General features: G+C 35.2%; 1 protein-coding gene across 2 annotated transcripts; it reads right to left on the reverse strand.

Moving 5' to 3' along the window:
• Positions 1-798: 798 nt before the first annotated feature.
• Positions 799-24960, reverse strand: LOC113079312 (cyclic AMP-responsive element-binding protein 3-like protein 3-A). 2 transcript variants are annotated; one of them, XM_026251559.1, is made up of 10 exons: positions 24791-24960; positions 19637-19747; positions 18421-18703; positions 10117-10247; positions 8849-8959; positions 7533-7639; positions 6031-6099; positions 4588-4672; positions 2812-2908; positions 799-1329 (listed from the first exon to the last, which is right to left on the reverse strand). In XM_026251559.1, exons 1-10 carry the CDS (start codon positions 24809-24811, stop codon positions 1100-1102), a joined length of 1245 nt encoding a protein of 414 aa, XP_026107344.1. In that variant the 5' UTR covers positions 24812-24960; the 3' UTR covers positions 799-1099. The 2 variants fall into 2 exon arrangements, with proteins under 2 accessions (XP_026107344.1, XP_026107343.1); XM_026251558.1 differs by having other exon boundaries at positions 10117-10250; positions 24791-24957.
• Positions 24961-26072: the final 1112 nt, after the last annotated feature.

The raw sequence follows: 26072 nt of genomic DNA on the forward strand, positions 1-26072 counted from the left end.
GCAGTTTAGGCAGTGAACACTTAAAATAGTCATTTTGTGCTTGAAGTGCCAGGTTATTTGCATGAGATTTTTGTACCATATAGCTTGTTTAAGGTACGTTTCTGCAAGTAAACTTAAGCATCGATGCAATATATTTATACATAATCATTACTTGTATTATTTTTCTATTACAGGCTATAAAGATAAACCTGCAACATTTTACACTATATTACTTTTTTGTGTATGTTTTCTGTACTATTTCTGTGTGTGTTTTCCATATTATTATTTGCATTATTTTTCCAATTCTTGTCCATTTTATAGTGGTGTAATCTATTTAGATAAAGCCACAATGAAATGGCAAGTAAAAGTAAGATGTTTACAGATGTTGATGAAATGAATGCTTGAGGATGAAATAATAACTAGATTTGCCAAAGTTTGCCAGGTTAGTTGCAACTCTTTGTATGATATTCTGTGTGCATTTGTGCATCTGTGATTTGTATTTTACCCAATTTGTTTAGTTTTCTGTACAACTTTTGCATGCTTTCCAGTTTCAATATATTGCTGCGGTTAGATAAACTCATACCTAAATGTTAATAGCAAAACATTCTGTGGTTGGCTGCTTTGCATGTCAATCAGATGGTCACTTCCTGTCTGTGGGTGTTTTTGGCCGGAAGGATCTGCGATGAAGTGGTCAAATATTTACAAATGCTGCTGCAATGAACACTTGAATAGCTACTAGATTAGCCATAGTACTTGAATCAGTTTATGTTAACAAATGTTCATGCAATGAACGCTTGAGGATGACACAGGCTTTAGATTTGCCAGATTACTGTATTTACATGACATTTGTACAATACAGTTTAAGGTGCATTATTTTCAAGTAAACTGAAGCATCTATAAAATATGTACATTTTCGAAACATTTTACATTTTTAAAGTTCCATTCTGTAATCGCAGTGTAATCTCTTCAGATAAATCTGCAGCTAAATGGCACACACAAGCAAAACAAACAGCAGTTTGCTGCTTTGCATGTCTGTCAGACAGTAACTTCCTGTCTGTGGATGGAATGAGTGGCGGCGCCTTGGTCAAATGTCTGATAAAATGTTCGCCAATCCATGACATCACTTCCTGTCTTTCTCAGGATGTGTCATCCACCTCAGTGTGGCAGCGTGGCCCGTGATGGGATCTCTGTGATGATGCTCGCCATCTCTGTAGCTGTGGTTGTGATGTAGAGGGTCCATGTCGGCGTACTCGGGCCTGAGCCGAAGCTTGCCGTGGGTGGAAGACGACACGTCCACGTCCCTGTTGACTGAGTACACCTCCATCACCGAGCGCAGTGACCTGGACTGAACTGCAGGAGAGAGGGAAGAGTAAATCAGGCCTCGACACAGTGACTCACTGCTGCATGTTCAATGCGTTCTGTCTCCAGGCTCCGGGGTTTTTCACAGTCAAACATGCACATGTCAGTAGTAAATCTTTTCCTTTGTATGTACATAGCATTAAACGCTTGCCCAAGAGTGGCTCCATTATACTGTACATGAGTATAAAAACAGGACCTTGCCATATTAGCTTCATGAAAAAGAACATTATGTACCGTCATACATGCAGCACTCTTCAGGGTTATTTCTGTCATCATTCACATAACCTTCAGGGTCCAAGCAACATGAGGATGAGTAAATGATTTGAGTGAAAATACATTTTTAAGTATAATTTTCTTATCAAACCCCATTTTTGGTTGAATATTGTTCTTGAGTTGAGCTATGTAACATCATAGGTTCTTCAGATTTTTTATTTTTTATTTTTATTATTATTTTTTGGTTTCTGGGTTCTTTAAAGCAGGGGTTTGAAACTTTTGGATGACACTGACTCCAAATATGGTGATCCTCTTGCTAAAATATATAACAGACTATATATTTTAATTTTTAAACACCCATGCATGAGAAAAATATGCTATTAGTAAATTAATAATATGATATTTTAAGCATATTTAATAATAAATATGCTTAAAAAGATACATATATTATTTTACTAAATTAAATAATATAAATAATAATATTTGTATTATTACATATTTTTTCTATGTACTTTATATGCAGTACTATTTAAAGGTAAAATATAAAAGCAACTGAATATTTTCATGTTTAAACAATTAAAAAAAGATATGTGTGATACACAATTTAATTATACAGGTAATAATATCAAATATATTTATTATAAAATTTAACTATATGTTCTATTTAGACCCTTTTCACAAACTGTGATGTTATTGACATTGTAAATCTAGAAAGTTATTATAGTGTATATACATATATTTAAAAAAAAGTTAACAAGTTTGTATTTCTAATACAATGGCCGAGGGAGCAATGAAAATTGGGACATTTTGTACATTGTACTGTGTGATTTTAGTATGTATTAAAGTAGTATTTAATTAAAAGTTTAAAATATGTTCACATCTTATCAAGCTGACTGTATCCTAAAAACGAATGTATCAGAAATGAAACCAAGCGGATTACGAGAAAGGTCAAACATGAGGAGATAAGAGAAAAAGTTGTGCCACATGAAAAGTCTGTTCACTTCAGTGCTGCCATCTCCCATAAGACTTTGACCTGTTAGAGAAAACCTGAATATAAACCAGGTTACACCTTGATATGGAGTGTCTGTATTACACAGATGAAAATCAGCAGCTTATATATGTGTAATAATCACTGTATGCCTCAGATGGTAAACAGAGATGTCTGGTAGTTACACTGTTTTCTGGAATGCATTCAGAAGTATAAAATGATGTAAATGCACTCTTTCATGTGGCCTGCTATCAAAGTCAGTGTTGACTGACCTTTCACGGGGCTGAAGTCCCCGGGGTCAGCGGCCCTCCTGTGTGAGATGGGCTGGAGGCTCGGGATGAGAATGAGAGAGAAGGAAAGGACCAGCACCTAGGAAAAGAAGGAATATTAAACGAGAGGAAGTAAATAAGCAAGTCCTGCTATATTGGTCAGCTGATGACCTACATCCTTTAAACGGCTTGCTCCAGGAAAGATAAAAAGATGCAGAAAAACAAGGATGTTATTTACTTAAAACAGCAATATTGCAATATATTTTCTCATATACTTGAGAATTATTATATATACTGTTCAGATGTTTTTGAAACATTGCATACTCTATTTCTCACCAAGTCCATTTTTTTTTTTTTTTTTTGCAGTAATAAGTTACAAATATTTTTAAATTGTAAAATAACTGTGTTCTATGTTAATATATTTTAAAACTAATTTATTCCTGTGATGCAAAGCTGAATTTTCAGCATCAGTTTTCAGCAATCATTCAGAAATCATTCTAATATGCGGATTTGCTGCGCGATAAATATTTCGGATTATTGTCAATGTTGAAAACAGTTGTGCTGCTTCATATTTTTGTGGAAACCATGATACATTTTATTTTTCATGATTCTTTGATAAATAAAAAGTTCAAGCGAACTGCATTCATTTAAACAGAAATCTTTTTTTATGACAAATGTCTTTACCTTCACTTTTGATCAATTGAATGCATCCTTACAAAAACAAAACAACAACAGTAGCGTACATTAGTAAATTATAATATATTCAGTCCTTCTTTTCTTTACTTGTTTCCTCTGGACATTTTTTCCCCTAACTTCTTTCCTTTTCAGCTCTTTCATTCTAAACATGTTTTGAGATGCTGTAAATCATGAAGTCTGCTCTATACACGTCAGCAATATTGTAATATCCAGACACTTCATTTATCTTCATGGCATCAGTGTTCATTTTAATTCAAACAGCCTCTCGATGCCTCACTTATGAAATGATTCATTCATCTATTCAGGCAAGGATTTATTATTAAAGGAGAATGTAATTGTATCGAATGATGCATCTCGACAGAGAGCGGACAGCGACGAGTACGAAATGTCCTGCAGAGCAGAAAGAGACAGTTTATGAAACACAAAACAATGATTATCTTTCTTCTGGTTGCTTCCTTTGACTGTCAGGAGTATACAAAGGAGTATGTGAAGAGCGAAGCTCAGATCATGATACAGTATATATATATATATATATATATATATATATATATATATATATATATATATATATATATATATATATATATATATATATATATATATATATATATATATAATTAAAATATAATTAAAACTATGCTAATGCTAAATATAAGACTATACTGACTAACTAAAGTAGTTAATTTCCAGTTATTTTGTCATTTTTTTTAGTCACATTTTCGACTGACCCTTTAAAACCCTTATAACTGTTTGAGATTTCTGACTTGTTGCTAATTTTATTTTGGAAAATCTTTGCAAAGTTTTGAGACATTGTTGAGCTCTTCTGGAAGGTGGCAGTGAGATCAGTCACTGATGTAATCAGTTGTAATGAAGAAGAAGAGTGAGTTAAGGCCTATGTGTCACCCAACATTTACTTTCCTCTTTTTTTTCTACCTTTTCTGCAAATGCTCACTTTGAAGCTTGACTTTGATTGTGCTTTAGTTATAAAAACACTTGGTGCCGATTCCTTCAAAGCTTGGAACTTCCTTCCTTCCTTAATTTCTTTTCCTTTCTTAGGCTCCTCCTCCTGTGCTGTCATCTTACCAGGATGCAGGTTCCCGTCTGAGCCGGTTTACAGGAGCTGTTCATCACCAGAGACTGCAGCCGGCGTAACTGCTCCATCAGAGACCTGACGGACAGACGGATGGAGAGAGTTAGAGGAAGAGGTAATGGAACTTCCATTTGATGTGAACTTTAAAAGTGTAAAAGGGAACGGCTTCATCTAAGGACAAATATGCAGCATGTGGAAGGATGAGTGTTTGGAAAATGTCAGCAAGGTTAAAATAAGTTTTGAAGTTCAGTCCATCAACCCAGATGTTTCTGTAGCTCGTCAATATCTTCTTCAGAATGCTGTTAATTTGGAGCCAAAAGGATTAATCAAGAATCTTCAAAGTGTAAAAAAAGATCATACACGGAAATTCAGAATAAATTCTGATTATATACACTTTGATACATAAACATAAAAACACCCACTTAACCCAAAAATCATTAAAGGATTGTCATTTCATTTGAAAATTATGATTCATTGAGAATTTTTTGACATGAGACTGAAGATATTTTAGGTGAAAAATGGTACTTTTAGCTCTCTGAAGCATAAAACTCCCTTTTATTCGCGGAGGAACATTGTTCTGATCATTACGTGAGTTGTGCTTCGGCTCCGCGATGTTTGAGGTGGATGATCGTGTTATCACTTCAGATGTCACTAATGACATCAAAACTCTCCCAATAACAAAAGAAAGACGGAAAGATATATGTCTTATGAGCATGTAAGTAGCTGATATGCCATTGCTGCTTTCACAGTTATTTTACATTACAAAAGTTTACCAATGCTTACTTCAGACATACATTTCTATTCATATCAAATAATGGTTTAAACTATTACTTTGTAAGGCTATTTAAAGGCAAATAGACCAATGCAGTAAATTTATTTACAGATATGATATAAACACTCCTACAATAATTATTCATATTTTAATCTTGTCAGGACGGATTTCCTGGGAAACAGCATACTTCATATAGGCTATACATATTTATATGGATAGAAAGTCATTCAAAATGTTAATGAGATAAATAGAAATGTAAAAATGTGATAATAGTATTTACAAACAGAGGGAAAGCAGTGTCAAATGTGAATGATAATAAGCATCTCACTGTGTGATCTTGCATTGTTCAAATATCAAAATAAATAGTTTTATCAATGGAGGAGATCAAACAGGTTGTATGTCATATTATAAATCAGGAATTGGTAGAAGCTAGCCAAAGATGGCATGGAAATTGTGACATGCATTCATTGTACTGTCAGACTGTAGGAAAAATGTACTTAATTCATTTTTAAGGAAAATGTACTTTCTTTTTGTACAATAAGCAGTTTCAGTACTGTTTTGGGCCACTTGATGTCCAATGTGAATCCAGATCCTGAAGCGAACCATTGATTTATAGCCCTGTCAGAGTGGAGCCGATCTGATATTGTTGTGAAATGAGACTTACGTGTTGGTTTTCTCCAGCTGGAAGACTTTCCTCTGTAATTCCTGATTCTGAGTGCTACAGGCAGCCATCCTAGACCAGAGTATATTGGCCAATTACTCACAGTGATAAATCTGACCTACAAACAGCAGGCGTTCACATGCACACAAACACTCCCTAAATAGTGTACTGTATGTGGTGCTGGATGCATCAATAACATTAGATGATAATTCAGTAATAATTGTTGGAACAGTTGTTCTCATGAACAGGACTGAATAAATGAAAGTAGTTCTAGATTAAAGGGTTTGTTCGCTGAAAAATGTAAATTAAAAACTCTCTCAACAGACACGGAAGAGAAGACAATGCTGAATAAAGTCGTAGTTTTTGCTATTTTTGGACCAAAATGTATTGTCGATGCTTCAAAAAATTCTAACTGACCCTCTGATGTCACATGGACTACTTTGATGATGTTTTTCTTACCTTTCTGGATATGGACAGTATACCGTACACACAGCTTCAATGGAGGGACTGAGAGCTCTCTGACTAAATCTAAAATATCTTAAACTGTGTTCTGACGATAAACAGAGCTCTCATTAATGATATAATTTTCATTTTTGGGTGAACTAACCCTTTAACATTACAAGTTGTATTAAAATGGAGGATAAATCTCATCCGCTTCCTAACTTTCTAGCTTAAAAAATTTATTTTGTCTTTCTGTTGGTGTCCTGATTAGCAGGATTTATTGTCAAATTCAAAACTAGACGTTTTCTTTGAGGTCAGTACAATCCCACAGGTGTTTGTTGGCATCAGACGGTGACGTTCAGACGACTGATTTGTGAATGTGTGAATAAAAACAGCAAGATGCCTGGGGTGCTTTTAGTGACTGCAGCGCCGGCTGTGAAATGAGTTTGTCCTTTGGACAGATAAACCCACGGGCCGTTCCTTAAAGGGCAATTTCATGCCCGAAATGTGTGCAGCAGTGTGTTCTAAATAATTTCTCCAGCCTCTCGGAGGATATTGGATTCCTTTGATCCTAAGTTGAGATAAATTCGAGCCTGGATTTTTTTAATGACTTTCGACCTCAATTTCAACTTTACTGCAAGTTTACTAATGAGTTTTTCTTTGATGTCATATTCATTAATTCAGTCAGACTGTTTACTTGTACAACAGACAGGCCATCTGAGGTCAATGCTTTTATTGTACACAAGTCAGGTACATACTGTAAAACCGTTCACAACAGAAATCACCATTCAGACTTGGGAGCCGGTACTTGAGGCAGTAAAACAAAAAAATTTTGAAATATTCGGATTGTTTAAAATAACTGTTTTCTATATGAAAATGTTAATTATTCCTGTGATGCGCAGCTGTACAGTATTTTCAGCATCACTACTCCAGTCTTCAGTTTTTTGCTTTTCAAGACCCATATCTGATTATTTTCAATGTTGAAAACATTAGTGCTGCTTCATATTTCTTACGTGTACAGTACATGTAATTTGATGTATGTATTTATGCATGTATATAATCACCTGCCCTCCAGTCCATCTACATATTCCTTCTTTTTCTTGCGGCTCTCCTGCGCCGACTGCTTGTTGCGGATTTTCCTCCGAATCTTCTTCAAAACCTTTTCTTCGTACTAAGAAAGTCACGAGAGAACAGGCCAGAATAGACGGAATATTAACATGAATTCATCTTGAAATGAGAGGGCTAACATTTCAGACATTTATTCTGATACAGATTTGATTAGGTCTGAAACCTCAGGCAGCACGTGAATCAAATCAAATCAGCGTAATCTTGTCATTATCCATTATCCTAGCACTCTGAGGCTGAAAGAGGAGTGTTATTTCGATGAGAGGTGCCTTTCATCACTGACTTCATTCATCTCAGCCTCTGTAAAAGCCTCTTTCCTTTCTACTGATGTCTGATCAGGCTTCCAGCAGTAAATATATGCTTGTTACTGTGATGATACTGCAAGTGGTCATGTGATGTTATGACACCATCACCATGAGTATGAAAGATGCATTATACCTCAAAGATTTTATATATATCAATATGGTCCACTCTTATGAATGGGAGAAAGTGCGATGCAAAATATGACAGAATAAGTCTCATCCTTTAAATAGACCAGTCACGATCATCAGATCAAAAACATCACAGAAATCCACAAGTGCTTCACATGACTCCAGTCCATCAATTAATATCTTAAGTGACAAGCTGCATGTTCATAAAATAACAAAACCATCATTAAGGCATTTTCAATTTTAGACTCAGCCGTGGAGTCCATAATCCATAATAATGCTAAAAAGTCCATCTTCTGTTTTCTCTAACATCAAAAATCACCCACAGATTTGTTTAAACCTGTTTTGACTTGTAAATAGTGCTTGATTTCTTTATATTTCTCTCCTGATTCAGATGAGATTACTTTTTGACTGGAGAAAAATCTTAATGATAGATTTGTGGTTTTTTTTTTCAAACATGCTTTTTGCTTCATAATAAATTAATGGATGGACTGGAGTGGTGTAGATTACTTATGAAATATTGCAATGTTTTTAGCAGCTGTTTGGACTCTCATTCTGACGGCACCCATTCACTGCAGTGCATCCATTAGTGAGCAAGTGATGGACTGCTACATTTTTCCAAATCTGTTGTGATGAAGAAACAAACTAGTCTACAATAAGGGTGAGTAAATAGTTTTAGCTCATTTTCCTATATTTTTTTCTGTGAACTATTCTTTTAACACTGTTGGCTTTAGATGGCAAATTTGACTTTTCTTTAAAGGTTTGGCTGGATTAGCTAGTTATGGCAGAGTTTCAGATAGAGGACATGGTCTAAGTGTTCAACAAACCTTGTTAAGTGGCAGCTGGCTGGGAAGACTGACTCCTTCCTTGGCTAAAAGCTTTTTCTCATCTTCATTGAGAAGCAGTTCTTGCTGGGATTGCTGGGTGGAGGGTTTCGACTAGACATAGAAACACATTTCGTTTCATGTCCTTTCAAATTTGTATTGCATGTATTATAATTATTTCTTTTGAGAGCAGCTGTGGATATTACTAGACAGAGCTGCAAAGTGCCACACAAGGACAGTATATTCAGTCTCAAGTATCAGTGCACTGCATTGAATAATGACAACAAATCCATTCAGACTCAGGCATTCAGAAAAGTGCTGCACAAATACATATGTTCACTTGGTTTTTTACAGCGTGCATCACATAAATCAATAACACAATGCTTTGTTTAATTGGTGGTGGTCTATACACATGTGCTGTTGCATCGTCCTTCATTATGCATTTGTGTGAAGATAAAAGTTCAACTTTTAAAGGCCACAATTTTTACACTACATTTTGTTTTTCATCAGTTTTTTATTATTATTATATATTTTTTAATATGTCTAGACAGAGGCTCTGATGCTCACTGAAGCTGTTTATTTAATATAAATACAGTAAAAAAAGTGATTGTGAAATATTATTCCAATTTAAAAAAACTATTTTGTTATGAATTTGCTATGAAGCCGACTTTTCAGCATCATTACTCCAGTCTCCACACGATTTATGTGTATTTTGATAAATAGAAAGTTCAAAAGAACAGCAGAAACAGAAGTCTTTACATAGAAAGCATAAATATATTTCCTTTTACAATTACTGAATCTTTTTTTGTGTGTGTGTGGCAACTGCTTGTTGCAATGCATTCTGGGAATGTTGTTGAAGAATGCATGTGAAGCCCTTGATTTTCTAAAATTATAATTTAGTACACTCTAAAATACTACTGTACTTTAGTCTTTAAAAACGTAATGTATAATTCAAAGTGTTACTTCCTTTTTCTTTGCAATTCAGAATAAAAATGGTAAAATCCACACCAGATTTTTTTCAAACATTGTCTAAGTATCTCAGTTCTTGGAAGAGACCTTTTTTTTTCTCTGTCATGTATTTCTTCCTGAGTTTTTCCACATCTCCTGTTTTCCAGTATGAAATCTGACATCTCCGCTGCTCTCTGTCTCTCCTCTATAGAGCCGGTTGTCATTAGCATCCGTGTGGATGTCACACTAGCTGTATATTTCACAGCAGAACAGTTGAGTCACACACTCTACATGATGTCTGTTTGTGTTCTCTCAGTACTCACAGCTTCTGCGATGTTGGAGAGCAGCAGGTCTTTTACGGTGAGCTGGTAAACGGTGGCTGGTTCATTTCTCTGCACTGCTGATGTGCACTGAGAGTCTGTCAGACCTTCAGAGAACAGACAGGCCTCCCAATCTGCTGCACACACACACACACACAATGCATTTACATCACACCATGTCTAAAAACCAACAGAAAACACAGATCTTTCATTTTCTGAGTGCTTGTTCGGGTGCTTTCGAATGGTGTTCGGGTGCTTTCTAAGGTGTTGCTAAGGTGTTCTTAGCACTTTTATACATGGTTGCTACTTTTCTTGGGTGTTGCTAGTAGTAGCTAAGATGTTTTTATAATTTTTTAGCACATTACTATTTGGGTGCTACTGCTCTAGAGTGTGTTTCCACATAGCTTTGTTAGCTTACAATGATTGCAAGTTCCATTGAACTCTCTTGGTAAATTGTGGCCAACTTGTGACTTTTGGGAAATGCACCACTGGGTAGATTCAGGGCTTTGCTATGCAGTTGCATAAGGTGTTTGGTAGCACTATTTGGTTGCAGCTGTTCTGTGTGATTGTTAGGGGTGCACAAATGTATTGCTAATAATTAGTATCACCAATTGTTTAAAAGCAGCCAATGATCAGGGCCGATTATATGCTAACAATTAAAAAGGGGCAGAAAAATGTGTTTGACCCTATGAATCACCCATATAGCTCAAGCCAGGGTTGCCAGATCCACAGTTTTCCTTCATCAAACATTATTTGTAATAGGACTCCCATACAATAATCACAATCAGTTTTTGTGTTTTGTTACTTCTGATCAGGGGCGGATCTAGAAAAATATTGATGGGGTGGCGAGAAGGGGGCAGGAAATTTTGAGGGGTGGCAACATATGGCAGACGAATATATACTGAATTTAGTCACAGTTTTCACAGTTTGATGATAAATAGTATATGTGCACACTACAAAAGGACACAGGCTATCATTTACAAACTTAATCTCATGCAATCAATGTCTTGCATTTGAAACAGTTTATATAAGGAATAAGTGACCATACCCCATAAGCACCACCACACTCACTAATGCATACAGTATGCATCGACATGTCATTAAGAGCAATATAAAAGGTTCAGTCTTATCAATATGTCAATTTATTATAAGAAACACAAGATTTTAACAGCCAATAACATTTCCAGCTGGGGAGACTCAACTGATTTTCTACAGTTTAGTGTTAATCATCATCCAACTCAACCAGTCAAGAGCTACAATTAGCCTCAGGTGTTATATGAATATGGTCCCTGAAGCATAGGTTTTATTAGCTGACAATAATAATAAATAAATAAACATTATAGGCACAAATAAAAATGTACTTTTAGAAATTGTTTTTGAAAAATATGGTGTTATTGTTTTGGCAAGCTTAAATTAAAACTTCTATGAAAACTTGTGTGATATTTCTTTAAAATAATGTTTAGTATATATATTTTTAAAGTAGGCTATATTTTAATGTGCAATTTCTTACATCATTTCTTTGAGTTAGGCCATACTTTTATTTTGGTGGGTTGTAACCAGAGTTTCTGTGTTTTTTAATGAACTATTATTATTAGCTATTAGGCCTACTTGAAGTATAGCATACTCTTCTGTGCAATAGTACTATATTTCTGTTTGAATTTCTTCAAGTTATACCGAGATTTTATTTTGACAGGTTGTCGTAAAGACATTGCCGTTTCTGTCAGTCTGTCTATACGATACGAAAAAAACAAAAACAAAAAAATATTACAGTATATTAATATTATTTGAAGTAACAAAACCATGGTTAATTTGCAGTTGCCATGGCTACAAGAATGATGATTTGTGGTGTTATTGATAAAACCATGGGTAATTTTCGTAAGGGAACCTTTAAAAAAAATTTCAAAGGAATGTGCCTGAAAGTGATAAACTGGCCTCATTTTTACCTAAATGATTTATACTTTATTTTAATGTTAAAAATGTATAAGGTGTGCATTGTAGCTGACACCTAAATGAACACATTACAATTGTTTTATGACTGCAAGTCTTTCTCCTCAAATGCTTTTGAGCTTTATATTTGCGTTCAGCCCATGTGAAAGAGTAGCATAATTTACATATGATTTTATTTTAATAAATATCAAACATTTAATTCAATTGTGCATTATAGCTGACACCTACATGAACAATTACAGTTGTTTTTATGACTATAAGTCATTCTCCTCAAATGCTACTGACGTTAGAAAAGTGTATACCAATATCTCATGTAACTTTAGGGATGGTCCCTAAATTTGAGACTCGTCCAACGTCCAACGTCAAGCCAACTTTATGTCTGTTTTTTATTTATTTATTTTTTTATTTATTTTTTTTTTACTTTTAGTCTTCTTTTCTCTTCCCTGGATTGGATTCATCCATCAATTATGAACATTCAGCCGCAAACATGAGGTGCGAGCGGTCGCGAGCGCTGATGGGAGAATGGAGGAAGTTTTTTTGTTTGTTTTGGAGCAACTGATGGTGCCCTCTCTGGGAGTTGGTGCCCTGAGTCAGTTCGGCAGTTCGGAGCGAGATCGCGAATCATTTGAATTAGTTCGGGAGTTCGTAGCGGGTTCGCGAATCATTTGAGTCAGTTTGGGAGTACGGAGCGGGATCCCGAATCATTTAAATCAGTTCGGCAGTTTGGAGCGGGATCGCAAATTATTTGAATCAGTTCGGGAGTTCGTATAGAGGGATAGCGAATCATTTGAGTCAGTTATGGGGATCGCGAATCATTTGAGTCAGTTTGGGAGTACGAAGCGGGATCGCGAATCATTTGAATCAATTCGAGAGTTCGGAGCGGGTTCGCGAATCATTTGAAACAGTTCGAGAGTTCAGAGCGGGATCGCGAATCATTTGAATTAGTTCGGGAGTTCGTAGCGGGTTCGCGAATCATTTGAGTCAGTTTGGGCATAGACATATAAATAACTAGACGCCTCATTGGCCGCTCGACCGCACGTCAACGTCGCCGCCATATTGGAGCGGGCAACTGTCATAACTCTCAAATCAGGACAGAAGAAAACATATCTGACTCATCGACAGATTGGACACCTACAAACCGTCACACGATAGTAAAAACAGATCTCGGGGTGTTATCTTTCACAGGTAAGACTCAGCTGTTCTTTCTCGATGTTTTTGGTCATTTTTAACTTTATGTTGACAGCTTAATTAACCACCAGTGTCAGACGATTAATAATATCGCTAGCGTAGTTAGCAGTGAAGGCTGAGACTTCATAAGAACTCAGAGTTTAAATGAATTCTTATTACGTTTTAACTTATATTGCCATTTATATAATAAACGAAATGGTGTTATGAGCACAATATACAGAGTGAGCCCTTTGACTGTCTAGATTAATGATGGAGCTAAAGCTTCTCTCTTTAATTTCACTACCGTTACTTATTTACAAAGATGAAGTGGTAACACTTTAGAATAATGGTCCTTTAGTTAAAGTTAGTTAATGTATTAATTAACATGAACAAACAATGAACAATACATTTATTACTGTATTTATTCATCTTTGTTCATGTTAGTTAATGAAAGTACAGTTTTTCATCGTTAGTTCATGCTAATTCACAGTGCATTAACTAATGTTAACAAGCACAGCTTTTGTTTTAAATAATGCATTAGTAAATGTTGAAATGAACATCAACTAAGATTAATAAATGCTGTAGAAGGATTGTTCTTGCTTAGATCATGTTAACTAAAGTAGTTAACTAATATTAACTAATGGACCGTTTTTCAAAAGTGTTAGCGATTAAGTTTATCATCACTTGATTATAAGGATTTCATTGCTTTTCATAAAACTGTGAACCGATTCTATGTATTCTTTTTTCTTCTCTTTTAGCCACTTGCAAACAGGACAAGGACAGCCTTAAGGAAAGCTGAAGAAAGCTGTTTTCGGAGACGAGACTATACCTCCCTAGACTAGTGTTGTGTTTGTACTAAACCCAGAGCAGCCCTGAATGAATCGACAGAATGACCAGCTCATATTCTAATACTATAGACTGCTTTTAAAAAGCTTTGCACAGGCTGTTTAATGCTGATTATGTACTGCGTGTGTCTTTACCCAAAAACTACATGATGTTAATAGCCTAGAAATGAAAAACACAGGAACTCATAGTGAATCCAGCTGCAATATCATGATAAACTCATTGTGATGTTGTTATAATTATTATTAATTTTGATTAATATCAAGTTTTTGAGGGGAGCATCTCATATTCTGGTCTGTGATAAACAACTATACTTTGAGATTTTGTGGTACAAGGTAAACCTTACACACTCACACCCAAACATTTATATGTGTTAACATACATGGAAAAATAAATCACTGTTTCAAAATGTGTGTGTTTTCTGCATGAGTGTGTGTAATGTGCATTATAGAACATATATCAATATATATATATATATACATATATATACACATATATATATATATATGTGTGTGTGTGTGTGTGTGTGTGTGTGTACATGTATATATTATACATGTATATATTTTACTTAAGGAGCTCATTAATTAAACACAACCTGGAACTCATGTCCACAATTTTTTTATATTGTGTCTGAATTTGATTAATAATTATTACACAAATAGTATTTTAAAATTACATTTCAATTTTTTTTATTTTACTCTTTAATTTACTATTAATTTATTCTTCATTTTTGTCTATTCTGTATAATTCCACCCTTGATATTACATATTCTTCTTGCTATTGTTAACCTATTGTTGTTCAGTTATTGTTAACCTATTGTTGTTCAGTTATTTATTATGGTATTATTCATATTATACAAATAATTTTATACTATTATAAATCTATTATATAGAATATGTTATTGTAGCATTGTACTCGCTTTTCATATTATTCACTTTACTTTAAGTTGTACTACATGTACTTTTTTAATATAACATATCACTTTTACTATATTTCTACTGTGCACTGTATCAGTTCATATTTTCATTTTCACTGGATCCATAGCCTCATCAGTTACATGTGTTATTATTTGTTGTGGAGTTCATCTGTAGGCTAGTGTGTCACTTTTTGATTTGTATTTACGTGTTTTATTAAATTTTCTCAACAATAGTAAATTATTAGTGTTTAAAGATGTATTACTTAGATTTTATCACAGAATTTCAAAGGGAATGAGCTGTGTTCTGATCTGAGCCACGAAAGAGAGAAAAAAGAGAAAAATGTTGGGATTGAACACAGACAAGGCAATAAAATCAAATACATTTAATTAAATGAATATTCAAATTAAATTACATTCATATGTCACAGTTATACTAAATTAACATTAGAATTGTAAACCGAAAATAATAAACGAAATCAAGAAGTGAAACAAATGTGAGCTTTCACAATTCCTTACGAAAATTAATAATTTTCCAAACCTAACTAAATAACTGGAGGCAAAGTTTTTAACTGCACGTAGATCACAAACCTGAAATCGGTTGATAAATGTGAACGTTATCGTGTTTTTATTCAGAAAAAACCGGAGCTCCCCGTTTACTTCCATGTATTTTTAAGGCAGTCTTGCCCTCACTAACATGGCGGCGGCGTTGACGTATCGCAGCAACGGCTCAGAGCGGCCAATGAGGCGTCTAGTTATTTATATGTCTATGAGTTTGGGACTACGGAGCGGGATCGCGAATCATTTAAATCAGTTCGGCAGTTTGGAGCGGGATCGCGAATCATTTGAATCAGTTCGGGAGTTCGTAGCGGGTTCGCGAATCATTTGAGTCAGTTCAGGAGTTCAAAGCGGGTTCGCGAATCATTTGAGTCAGTTTGGGGATCGCAAATCATTTGAATCAGTTCGGGAGTTCGTAGAGGGATGGCGAATCATTTGAGTCAGTTATGGGGATCGCGAATCATTTGAGTCAGTTTGGGAGTACGGAGCGGGATTGCGAATCATTTGAGTCAGATTTCAAGTCTTGTGTTCATTTTGACACAAAATTCAAGCAATAAATGAATTTTTTTGGTGCTCTGAAACGTGACGTGACAGATGGCTGTAGTAGTCCTTCAGTTCAAGTGTTCAAACATGAACATATGAAGGTATGTTGCAAGAAACAGCACAACTTACTGAAATGTATCATGTTTAGTGTAATCGATCAATCAGTGTTTCAACCAAAAGAAAGATGTCAATAAAACAGCTGGGGAACAGTACGCCATTTAACATTGCTTTCACCACAGGAAAGTTATCAAGTTTTCACAGTTCGCTGATTAGCAATAAAAACACTAGAAAGAACTTATTTACTGTAAATCATAAATTTAGCCTCTGATTAAATCTGTCATGAAGGAAAAATAATAGCCTTTTTGTATGTACAAACATTTTCAGTGTGCTTATTATATAAATGGAATAATAGTTTTGTTGTTAATTTTAACCTCTATTATGTACTTAAAGAGAGATCTCCCTGTATAGTTTCCAGCATTAGTAGTTGAGAGAGATTATTTTAGTATCAGTCAAATATCAGTACTGGCTGAGAAATCCAGTTTCTGTTCATTCCTAGTTGATATTAGGTTGATAGGCTGTTTTGAGAATTCTTGTACAATAGAAAGATATTTGTAAACCACGGTTGAACACAGAAGACTGAACAGTGTGACATTTGCATATTGAAATGTGTCATTGGTTTTAAAATCACATTTTCAGATTTTACAATTAGTGAATTACTTGGTGCTTTGTAGACCTCAGACCTGCATGAGAGGCAGAACTTCTGCTGTGGTGAAGCTGTAAGTAAAACTCAGATCAGTTATTATAGTCTGCTTCCTTTGAGGATCACAGGCTTCTCCTGTCTGCTGTAGAATTATAAGTGTATTATAAGTGGAAATTCAGCAAATTCCCACATTATTTGAAATAGCTTGCAATTTTGCCTTATTTCAGCAATTTTGAAGAAAGTCAACACCAGTTAAAGGGTAAGTTCACCCAAAAATTTTAATTAAGCTGCGTTTTACTCACCCCTGAGGCATCCAAGGTGTATATGACTTTCATCTTTCAGGCGAATCCAGTCTGAGTTATATTAAAAATGGTCTTTGATCTTTCAAGCTCTATCATTGCAGTCAGCGGGTGTTGCATTGCTTCAGTCCAAAAGAAGTCAAATTAAATGTGCCCATCCATAAAAAAAAGTGTGTCTCACGTGCTCCTGCAGCAAATCGATGCATTTTTGTGAAAGAAATATCCATATTCTAAATGTAATAATCACTTTAATCTAGTTTGGGCTCACTGTTGTAAACTTAGCAGTTCTGGGAGAATGACGTATGGAGGTCAGCTTTGCACATGCTCTGACACAAGGATTTGTAAAGAAGGATGTCGAAGCATGTCAAGATAAGCCAGGAGAAGACTGGTTTCCTTTGCTATAGTAAGGTAATTCTGCTTCCATTGCTCCTGTTAACAAACGTTGGTTTTCACGAGACTCACCAGTTCATGCGCAGCGCTGACCTCATACTGTACATCATCCTCCTGGAGCTGCTTCCGATATTTTTTTTTTTTACAAAAATGCATCGATTCACTACTTGAGGCCTTGTGAGACACTTTTTTTTATGGATGGGCACTTTTTATTTAATTTCTGAAGCAATGACTGAAGCAATGCAGCACTAGCTGACTGCAATGATAGAGCTTGAAAGATCAAACAGATTTTTTATATAACTGGATTCATCTGAAAGAAGAAAGTCACATACCTAGGTTGCCTCGGAGGTGAGTTAAAGGCAACCTAATTTACATCTTCAAGTGAACTAACGATTTTATCAGTATCCAATCTCAACTAAATGTTTTTTATGTATTACAGAAAATGTCTTTGTGAAGTGAGCATCAGTACAGCCTACAGCGTTAGTACTTAAACAATATGTACCTGAACAGAAAACCCTTTTTTTTTCTTACCAAGTTGATTTTTTAGCATAAATTCTAGTGTATATTTTCCCTAATAACCTATTTTTATTCATATTTACATAAAGACACCGCAAAGAAATAAATAAAAATAAATATTTTGTAGCTTTTGTATGGCAGTGTTATTTTAGTATCATTTATATCATATTGTATTCTTTTATTTTAATTTGTAAAAATTTTAGTCATTTTGAGTATTGTTGTAATTTTATTAATTTTTCTTTTTTTAACTATGCTCACATAGTTTTTATATATTTGTATTTCAGTTAAAGTTAAGATAAACTTAATTGAGAAATGTTGCCTTTGAACTAGCTGGAATATAGTACGTTTCCTATTATTTATTAAAAAAAAAAAACATTTTTAATTCATGTTTGAAGTAACAGTGTTTAACTGTTTGAAGAGTGAAATCTTACCCAGATCAATGGAGATATCAGGCTCTGTGTTTGTGACAGGTGTGTCTCGCTGATGAAGATGTTGAGGAAGAAGATGAGGATGCTGAGGGAGGAAGACAGTGTCAAAAAGCGGACTGGTGGGCGCCGGAGGGCTGTCCAGGTGGTCAGAGGGGGTGTCATCACTGATTCCACTGTCAGAGGGTGAGGGGACCCAGGGAGGAGAGCAGGACTGTGGCACGCCATCTGACGCTTGCAACAGTGAGTCCAGGAAGTTATCAACAACACCTTCACCATGACACAGAATCTGAAGGAACACAAATAGAAAGTAATCACACAAACTATAATGTGACTCATTCATAGATGATAAATGCACACAACTGCGTCTTAGCAGAAACATGCATACACTGTCGTAATGCACAAACTAAAACACACACAAGACAATATTTCAGATTAGTAATTGTATGCATTGCCTTTTGTGTCTCTGAAGTTAATTATCTTATGTTACATTTACTTTAACATGAACTAAAATTGCTCCCAAGAAATTTTTTTATATCTATATATATCAAAAGTTTTTGTTTGTTTGTTTTTTTGTCAGTTTTCTTTGATGAATAAAAAGTTAAAAAGAAGAGCATTTTTGTAATATATATATATATATATATATATATATATATATATATATATATATATATATATATATATATATATATATATGTTTTTTTTTTTTTTTTTTTACATTGTACACTTTGTACATTGTACACTGAAAGCAATGTTTTTTTTTTTGCAATCATCATATCAGAATTATTTCTGAAGGATCATGTGACACTGAAGTCTGGAGTAATGACACAGAAAATTCTGCTTGATCACAGGAAGAAATATTAAAGTATTAAAGTAGAAACAGTTATTTTAAATTGACTTCTAAAACACAAAAAAAATATATTTAACATAAAGCTTTTGCATCCTTTGATGTCTTAAAATGCTGTCCATGTACGCAGCTCCCTATAGGTTTTTGATTTACACACACACACGGTTTCATATCTGACACAAACACATACACAGTTGACAGATAAATTTGGGTCAGACATAAAATGCTGTGACTGTGTTTAATGGAAGCCTTCCATTGTGTCTCATTAATTAAATGAGTTAAAATAACTAAAAATAAAATGCTCTCAGCAGGAAGGTTGTGTTGTGATCCATCACATAAACTCAGGTCACAGAGAACAGATGTCGGTCCACTCACGCTTTGATCTGTGATTGACCACACGGGGTTGCCATGGTCACCACTGCTCTCCAGATGAGGGATCCTATGAGGCTCGAGGAGCAGGTCTAGGAGTTCAATCCCAGAATAAGCCTGATATATAGAGGAAAGATGAGAAGTTGGAGGAAGAGGGGAACAACAACAAAGGCAAGCCATATTTTAAGTTGCTTTCGCACATTAAACCTCGTAAATTACTGTAAAGTAACCAGACTGACTTGGTAAATATACAAATATGCAGTTCATACAAGCCAAATCAATCAATAAGAAGGAAACAAAAAATTCAATATTAAAAGGAACAAATATAGTAAAATAAAAATATTTAAATTAAATAACAGCAAAGGAGCTCAAAGCTTGAGGGGTCATTTCTGAGGAGAACACAATCTTCTTAAAAGTAAAGCTTTCAAAAGAGTGTTTTTGTACCAATGCCAGAACCTTTTTTTGGTTCCTCAAAGAACCTTTCAGTGAACATTTCTTGAAATAACCATTATTTTCTTAGTGTAAAGAACATTTTAATGCTCTAAAGAAACTGTGTCCACTATAAAAAGCCTTTTGTTCAATGAAAGTTTCCATAGATGTTAAAAGTTCACGGAACCAACAGTGATAATAAAGAAACCTTATTTTTAAGAGTTTAGAGGACTTTTTGTGAGCACCCAGAGCACTATGCAACAATATGGTGATGTCTTTGTTATTTCTGCACGTCTGGGGTCCTAAATGTAAAAATTCCCTTCACAATTTATAAAGAATGAAGCAGGAAGCTGCTCCGACTGTTAAAGTTCAACCAGGTCATCATACTGGCATAAAGTATTCATCTGAAAGCCTGCGATGTTATTATTAGCACTGTAGCATAGAGAACACCCACAGAAAATGACATTTGAAACAGCTGACAGAAACATCTCTCCACAGGCCTGGTTACAGCATAAAGCAGTGGGACGCCATCAGATGTGTCAGGAAATGACAAAATAAAGATTGAATCCATGTGACCGGGCCATGCACCTGATATAACGAGCACAATGACACAAAAACTTGTCTGTCATGCTTTACATCTGACATGATGAAGATGTTTGAGCCTCCACATCAGCTCTGCTGACTTTAAAGACCCATGCAAAGTCAGAAAAGAAGAGAAATACAAATGAAAAAGAATATCATGCACTGAACAAAATCTTGATGTGCTAGATTTGAAAGCCAGGAGTGAAAAATCCTTCTGCCAGAGAAAATAAACTCAACGCCAGGGCAATTAGAGCATTGTGTCAGCGTTGCACACACACAGAAAAGATAGGCTTTAAGTCACTGTTTTATTGCTTTTCTGTTTAAATTTGTTTTGGTTGATAAGCTGTCTCTGCAGAATTGCATTAAGTTATTGGTTGTGTTTATAGCAACATTTTCTCTAAACTTCTCTTTTTATCTTGGTAGATAAAGATCTTGGTAGTCTTTGCTACATTTTATTAATGCCTTTAGGAATAAAAATCATAAATGAGATCATTTCTATCTTTGATCGCAATTGCTTTTTGCAGACAGCAATTAGATTAAATATAAAGATATTTATTCAGAGATAAAATGGAGATGTTTGCTCATTGTAAATCTCCTGCTATTAAATTTAATCTTTGAAAAACATGCCTCAAAATTGTGTTCAGAAGATATCAAAGTTTGCAGTCAAAAGTCTAAATATGAACTCATCAGGAGATATCCTCCATCAAATTCTACGAAGACCAAATTTCTTCTATGCATATCAATTGCATAGAGATATATTTAATACTAACTTATTTAAGTATAATTCAAACACTGCTATACATTTTTATTTGTATTTATTTTGTACTTTCTGTTATAGTATTTTTTTTTGTCAAATTCATTAGTATTGTTCTTCTATTTTGTCTGAATGAAAACGTTTTTATGATTTCTTCATAATAAGCCTACTTCAATATCTCAACTGTCTACAGTACAGCAATAGTATTGAAAGAAGATTGAATACTTTAGTCTCAGCTGCTCCTTTGATTTTAGGAACATCTAGAAACCTCATATGTCTCCTCTAGAGTTTTAGGCTACAGTACGTATACACGACAACGATGTAGTCAAAAACTGAAAAGCTTTTCCCTTGAGTTTCTAAAATGTTCCACGTATACACAACGACGTTTTCAAAATGATTCACAATTACACATAGTGTATGTGAAGGTGTTACATAATGTGAAGGTGGCAACAGATCAGTTTCTACAGTGAATATCACACACCACTGGGAACATCTAAACCTCAGTCTAGTTTTCAATCCACAGTTTATTTGTGTTTCATTGACATAATTCAGAGCAATTGCCCTGCTATCGGTGGCCACAGCTGTTTTCACTGTAGTGTTTTAGACTGTGTATTTATTTGACTTCACTTGTGTGACTTCACCAAGCATTGAAACCATCAACCAACTTAAGTATTACATTTATCTTCCCTTTAAACACTCTCCTTTTCTGTCCCCTTTCTGACCTCTATCATGTGTTTCCAACTTTTCTCTTGACAACACTCTAACATCACACACAGACGGCAATGCAATCTTGCTAACCTTCATCCTACATCTCTACATCTTCTTCTGCACCTCTTTCTCTGTCTGTGGGTCTCTGGAATTATCAGTCAGCTGTAAACAAAGTAGACTTTATTTCTGCTTTTTCTTTAAAATCCACACTCAGCATTTTAGGCTCGACTACGACCTGGATTCGTCCAGAAGACTCCTCAACCCCAGCTGCTGTATCGAACCATTTATTTTTCTCTCACAGCCCCCGTTAGGTTGTTGGCTGAGGTGGGGGCACTGGTCTGCTCATTCCTAACAAGTGGAAATTCTCAACCCACTCTCCCATGTGCAGTTATAACACATTTGAACCTCATGCGATTACTGTCACAGCTCCTATAAATCTCCAGGTTGTGATAATTTACCCTCCTCCTGGACAAATTCTAGGCACCTTCCTAGAGGAGCTGAATGGGCTGCGGTCCTCATTCCCGGAGGATGGCAGTCCACTTTTAGTCTTTGGTGACTTCAACATTTATCTGGACAAACTTTATGCTACAGACTTCCATTCACTCCTTGCTTCATTTGATCTCAAACAACTTACCACTGCAAACATGCACAAATCAGGCAACCTGTGATCCATCAACCCCTTTACCGGTTACTTTTAGATGAAACCTACTCTCCCTTTCCCCCTCCCATCTTTCCTCCGTAGTATGATAGCGTCCTCCTTTCTTCCCTTACCTATACATTTCTCATCTCTGGAGTGTGAATGCATCAACTGACACTTTCTGCTCTACTGTAACCTCTTGTCTAGACAATATTTGTCCTCTCTCATGTGCTGCCCCTTCTAACCCCTGGTTATCTGACGTTCTTCGTGAGCATCGGACCAAACTCAGAGCAGCAGAGAGTAAATTTCCACAACATTCTCATTCACCGTTCCTGGCTGGTGGAATGATCTTCCCACCCCATCCAGAATGCCGAAATTTTCAACACTACTTAATTTTCTCTTTATTTATTCCTTCCCTTTCTAGCTTGTACTTACTTGAACAATGCCTTACATTTGGTATTATGAGCACTTCCTGTGTCTGTTTACCTGTTTGAAAAATAATAGCTTTATGTATTCCCCAGTTGTACGTCACTTTAGATAAAAGCGTCTGAAACATGACATGATTCAACAGCACCCTGTGACCTACTTTGCACCGTGGTCATGTGCTTTTGAAGTGAAGATAAGCTTATCTCATCTGAACAAAGTTTTATATGGTTTGTGCTAATGGCACAGAAGAGTTACACACAAAGCTACGCTTGACTAGTCAACCTTTAAAGAGCATGAGACAATTTCATAGCTGGCGGTTTCGAGGACACGGAAGGAAACTGGTAAAGTGAGACTCCTCAAACGAGAGCAAAGCTAGGCTCGTTTAATTGCACTTTGACATCAAACAAATCTAAGAAACATAAACGGCATAAACACAACAAAAGAGCAATGCCCAAACTCCAATTCCAGTTGGGAGGTCTTTCATAAACTGATTGCTGTACTAAATCAAGATTATAGATGGCAAAGACGTAATCCACCGACACAACAACAGTTTTCACGGATGAGTGTGCATGGGTGATTACGACATTTTGGTCTAATAGTGTAGATTTGTTTAACTTTTTATGCATCGTCTGTTGTTAATGGAAAAACTCTGAGAGGAGCCTTGGGTTTTTTACCTGTTTATGTGTGCGCTGGGCTACTAGGCTAAATAGGAAAAGATAATAATCACCAGCGATTGCATTATTGTCATTTCCACAAGCACTGTAGGATAAATACACTGGTTCATTAACACCTCAAATTAGTAGACTGCTTTTTTTCTCAATAACTGAGATGTGAAAAATGTGTGAAATGAGTTTAAATGTAACTGTAATCTCACACATAGCTCTTCTTTTTCGTAAGAATGAGGGGAATTGCCAAGAACATGCATCAGATACCTCAATATGAACTATAGGGCTGCCAATCGATCACAATTTTTAATCTAATTAATCACACCCTTTTTCTGTGATTAATCGCGATCGCACACTTCATGAAATTAAGCATAGACCATGTATCTTGTTTCGACATCATAATTGCTAACAGTATTTCATTGTTTAGACATTTCGGAAAGGTCATGTCACACTGAAGACTGCAGGATTTGCTGACGAAAACTTAACTTTGCATCACAGGAATAATTTACATCTTAATGTTTATTCGGTAACAGAACAGATATTTTGCATTATAATAATATTTCACAATATTACTGTTTTTATTGTATTTTGAGCAAATAAATGCAGCCTAGGTGAGAATAAGATAATTCTTTCAAACACATTAAACAATTTGTATTAATCCAAACTTCGTGTGTATATTTAGCATAAAATTAATTTAATTTCAAAGCAAAAATTGGCAGGCACTGCAAGTATATACTCAAAATATGTTAAAATTTGTAAAAAAAATATTTTTGAGGATGCACCCGGGTGGTCCCTTTTTACTTTGAGCCTGAGGTTAATTCTTCGGGCCTGAGTTGGGCTGGTTCACCAGTAACATTTTTCAAATAAATAAAAATGGCACTTTACCTGAGAATGACCCTATTGTAATATGACACAAACAATGAAAATCTAAGTAAAAGCAAACGGAGGCAATACTTCACCTTGTCTGAGAGAAGCGCCATGTTCCAGGCACTAGAATCACAAACAGAAATACAAGCGTACAGAAGAAAATGGTTAAGATCCAGAGAGAATATCTGAGTATGTCAGTTTGAAAGGCGTCCTCCACTCAGCTGTGTTCCTGAATCTGTTCTCTGTTCTAGGACAAAGTTGAACCTCCTGATAATGAGCCGATGATTCAGGTAGGTTGTTAATGGTCAGAGGGCTTTGACTGACAGGTTAAATCAGACATGTGAGGATCTGCATTCTGTTTATCAGTGAGATGATGATGATGATGATCTCATCAAAATAAATAATAAACATGATCAAAGAAGAGGATGAAATCACTGTTTGACTAAATGTAAATTAAGTGGAACTACTGTATGCAAGAATATTTTCTTTCTAGACATTTCTATTTCACAGCTCAAGAGACTTTGAAATTAGAATGTGCTGAATATTTACTCAACTTCTGGCCATCCAAGAAGTATATTTGTTTGTTTGTTCATCAGAACAGATATTTATCAGTTGGTTGAAGTTGCTTAAAAAAATGTCTTGATGGATTTGCTTCTTAGAAACACAGCTTTTTCCTTCACACGACATTAATTGATGGATTGGAGTAGTGTGGATTACTTGAGGATTATTGTGATGTTTGGACTCTCATTCTGACGGCACCCATTCAATGCCGAGGATGCATAGTGAGCAAGTCACATAATGCTACATTTCTACAAATCTGTTCTGATGAGCAAACGAATTTGAAAAAAATACTTCTTTAAGAATATGTTTTTAATTTCTCAGAAAATTCCTTTGAAAAGATAAAAATGAATGTAAGTCAATTGTTGACATAAAATAAATGTGGATAGATTATTTGAGAAATGGTGGAGTTCATATTGAGATGCTTGACTTTTGAATAAGGCTTTGGTATCTTGGCAAATCATATTGTTGAGATTTGTACTATTACATTTAACATCTAAGGGTATTTAATGTCAATTTCATTGTATTGCTTTCTGGGAAATATTAAAGAGAGCTCACTTGTGATTTTTATATCTCAGTGAGATTAAATGGTGTGTAGACTCGGAGTGTGTATTTACAATCCTCTTGCAGTAATAGCACGCTGCATTTGCATGAACCTGTGTATTCATGACTGATCTTAACCTGAGGTTCGGCACACGGATAAAAACAAACCTGAAACGAAACATGTCTTTAACAGTGTAATCAGCGCAAGCTTATCCTGCATTTGTCCCAGCTGTTATCACAGAGGATAAGACAGCTAATATTGGGAACTGCACA

Source organism: Carassius auratus, unplaced genomic scaffold, assembly GCF_003368295.1.
Source record: "Carassius auratus strain Wakin unplaced genomic scaffold, ASM336829v1 scaf_tig00027603, whole genome shotgun sequence".
NCBI classification, from domain to species: Eukaryota; Metazoa; Chordata; class Actinopteri; order Cypriniformes; family Cyprinidae; genus Carassius; species Carassius auratus.

Excerpts from the sequence above, each read along its gene's own strand:
- LOC113079312 (XM_026251558.1), bottom strand. The coding sequence starts at position 24,811 with ATGGCGCTTCTCTCAGACAAG. Across the intron at positions 8,960-10,116 it reads TCTCCAACATCGCAGAAGCT|TCGAAACCCTCCACCCAGCA; the intron begins GTGAGTACTGAG and ends TTCTATGTCTAG. Across the intron at positions 1,330-2,811 it reads GGACTTCAGCCCCGTGAAAG|TTCAGTCCAGGTCACTGCGC; the intron begins GTCAGTCAACAC and ends TCTCTCCTGCAG.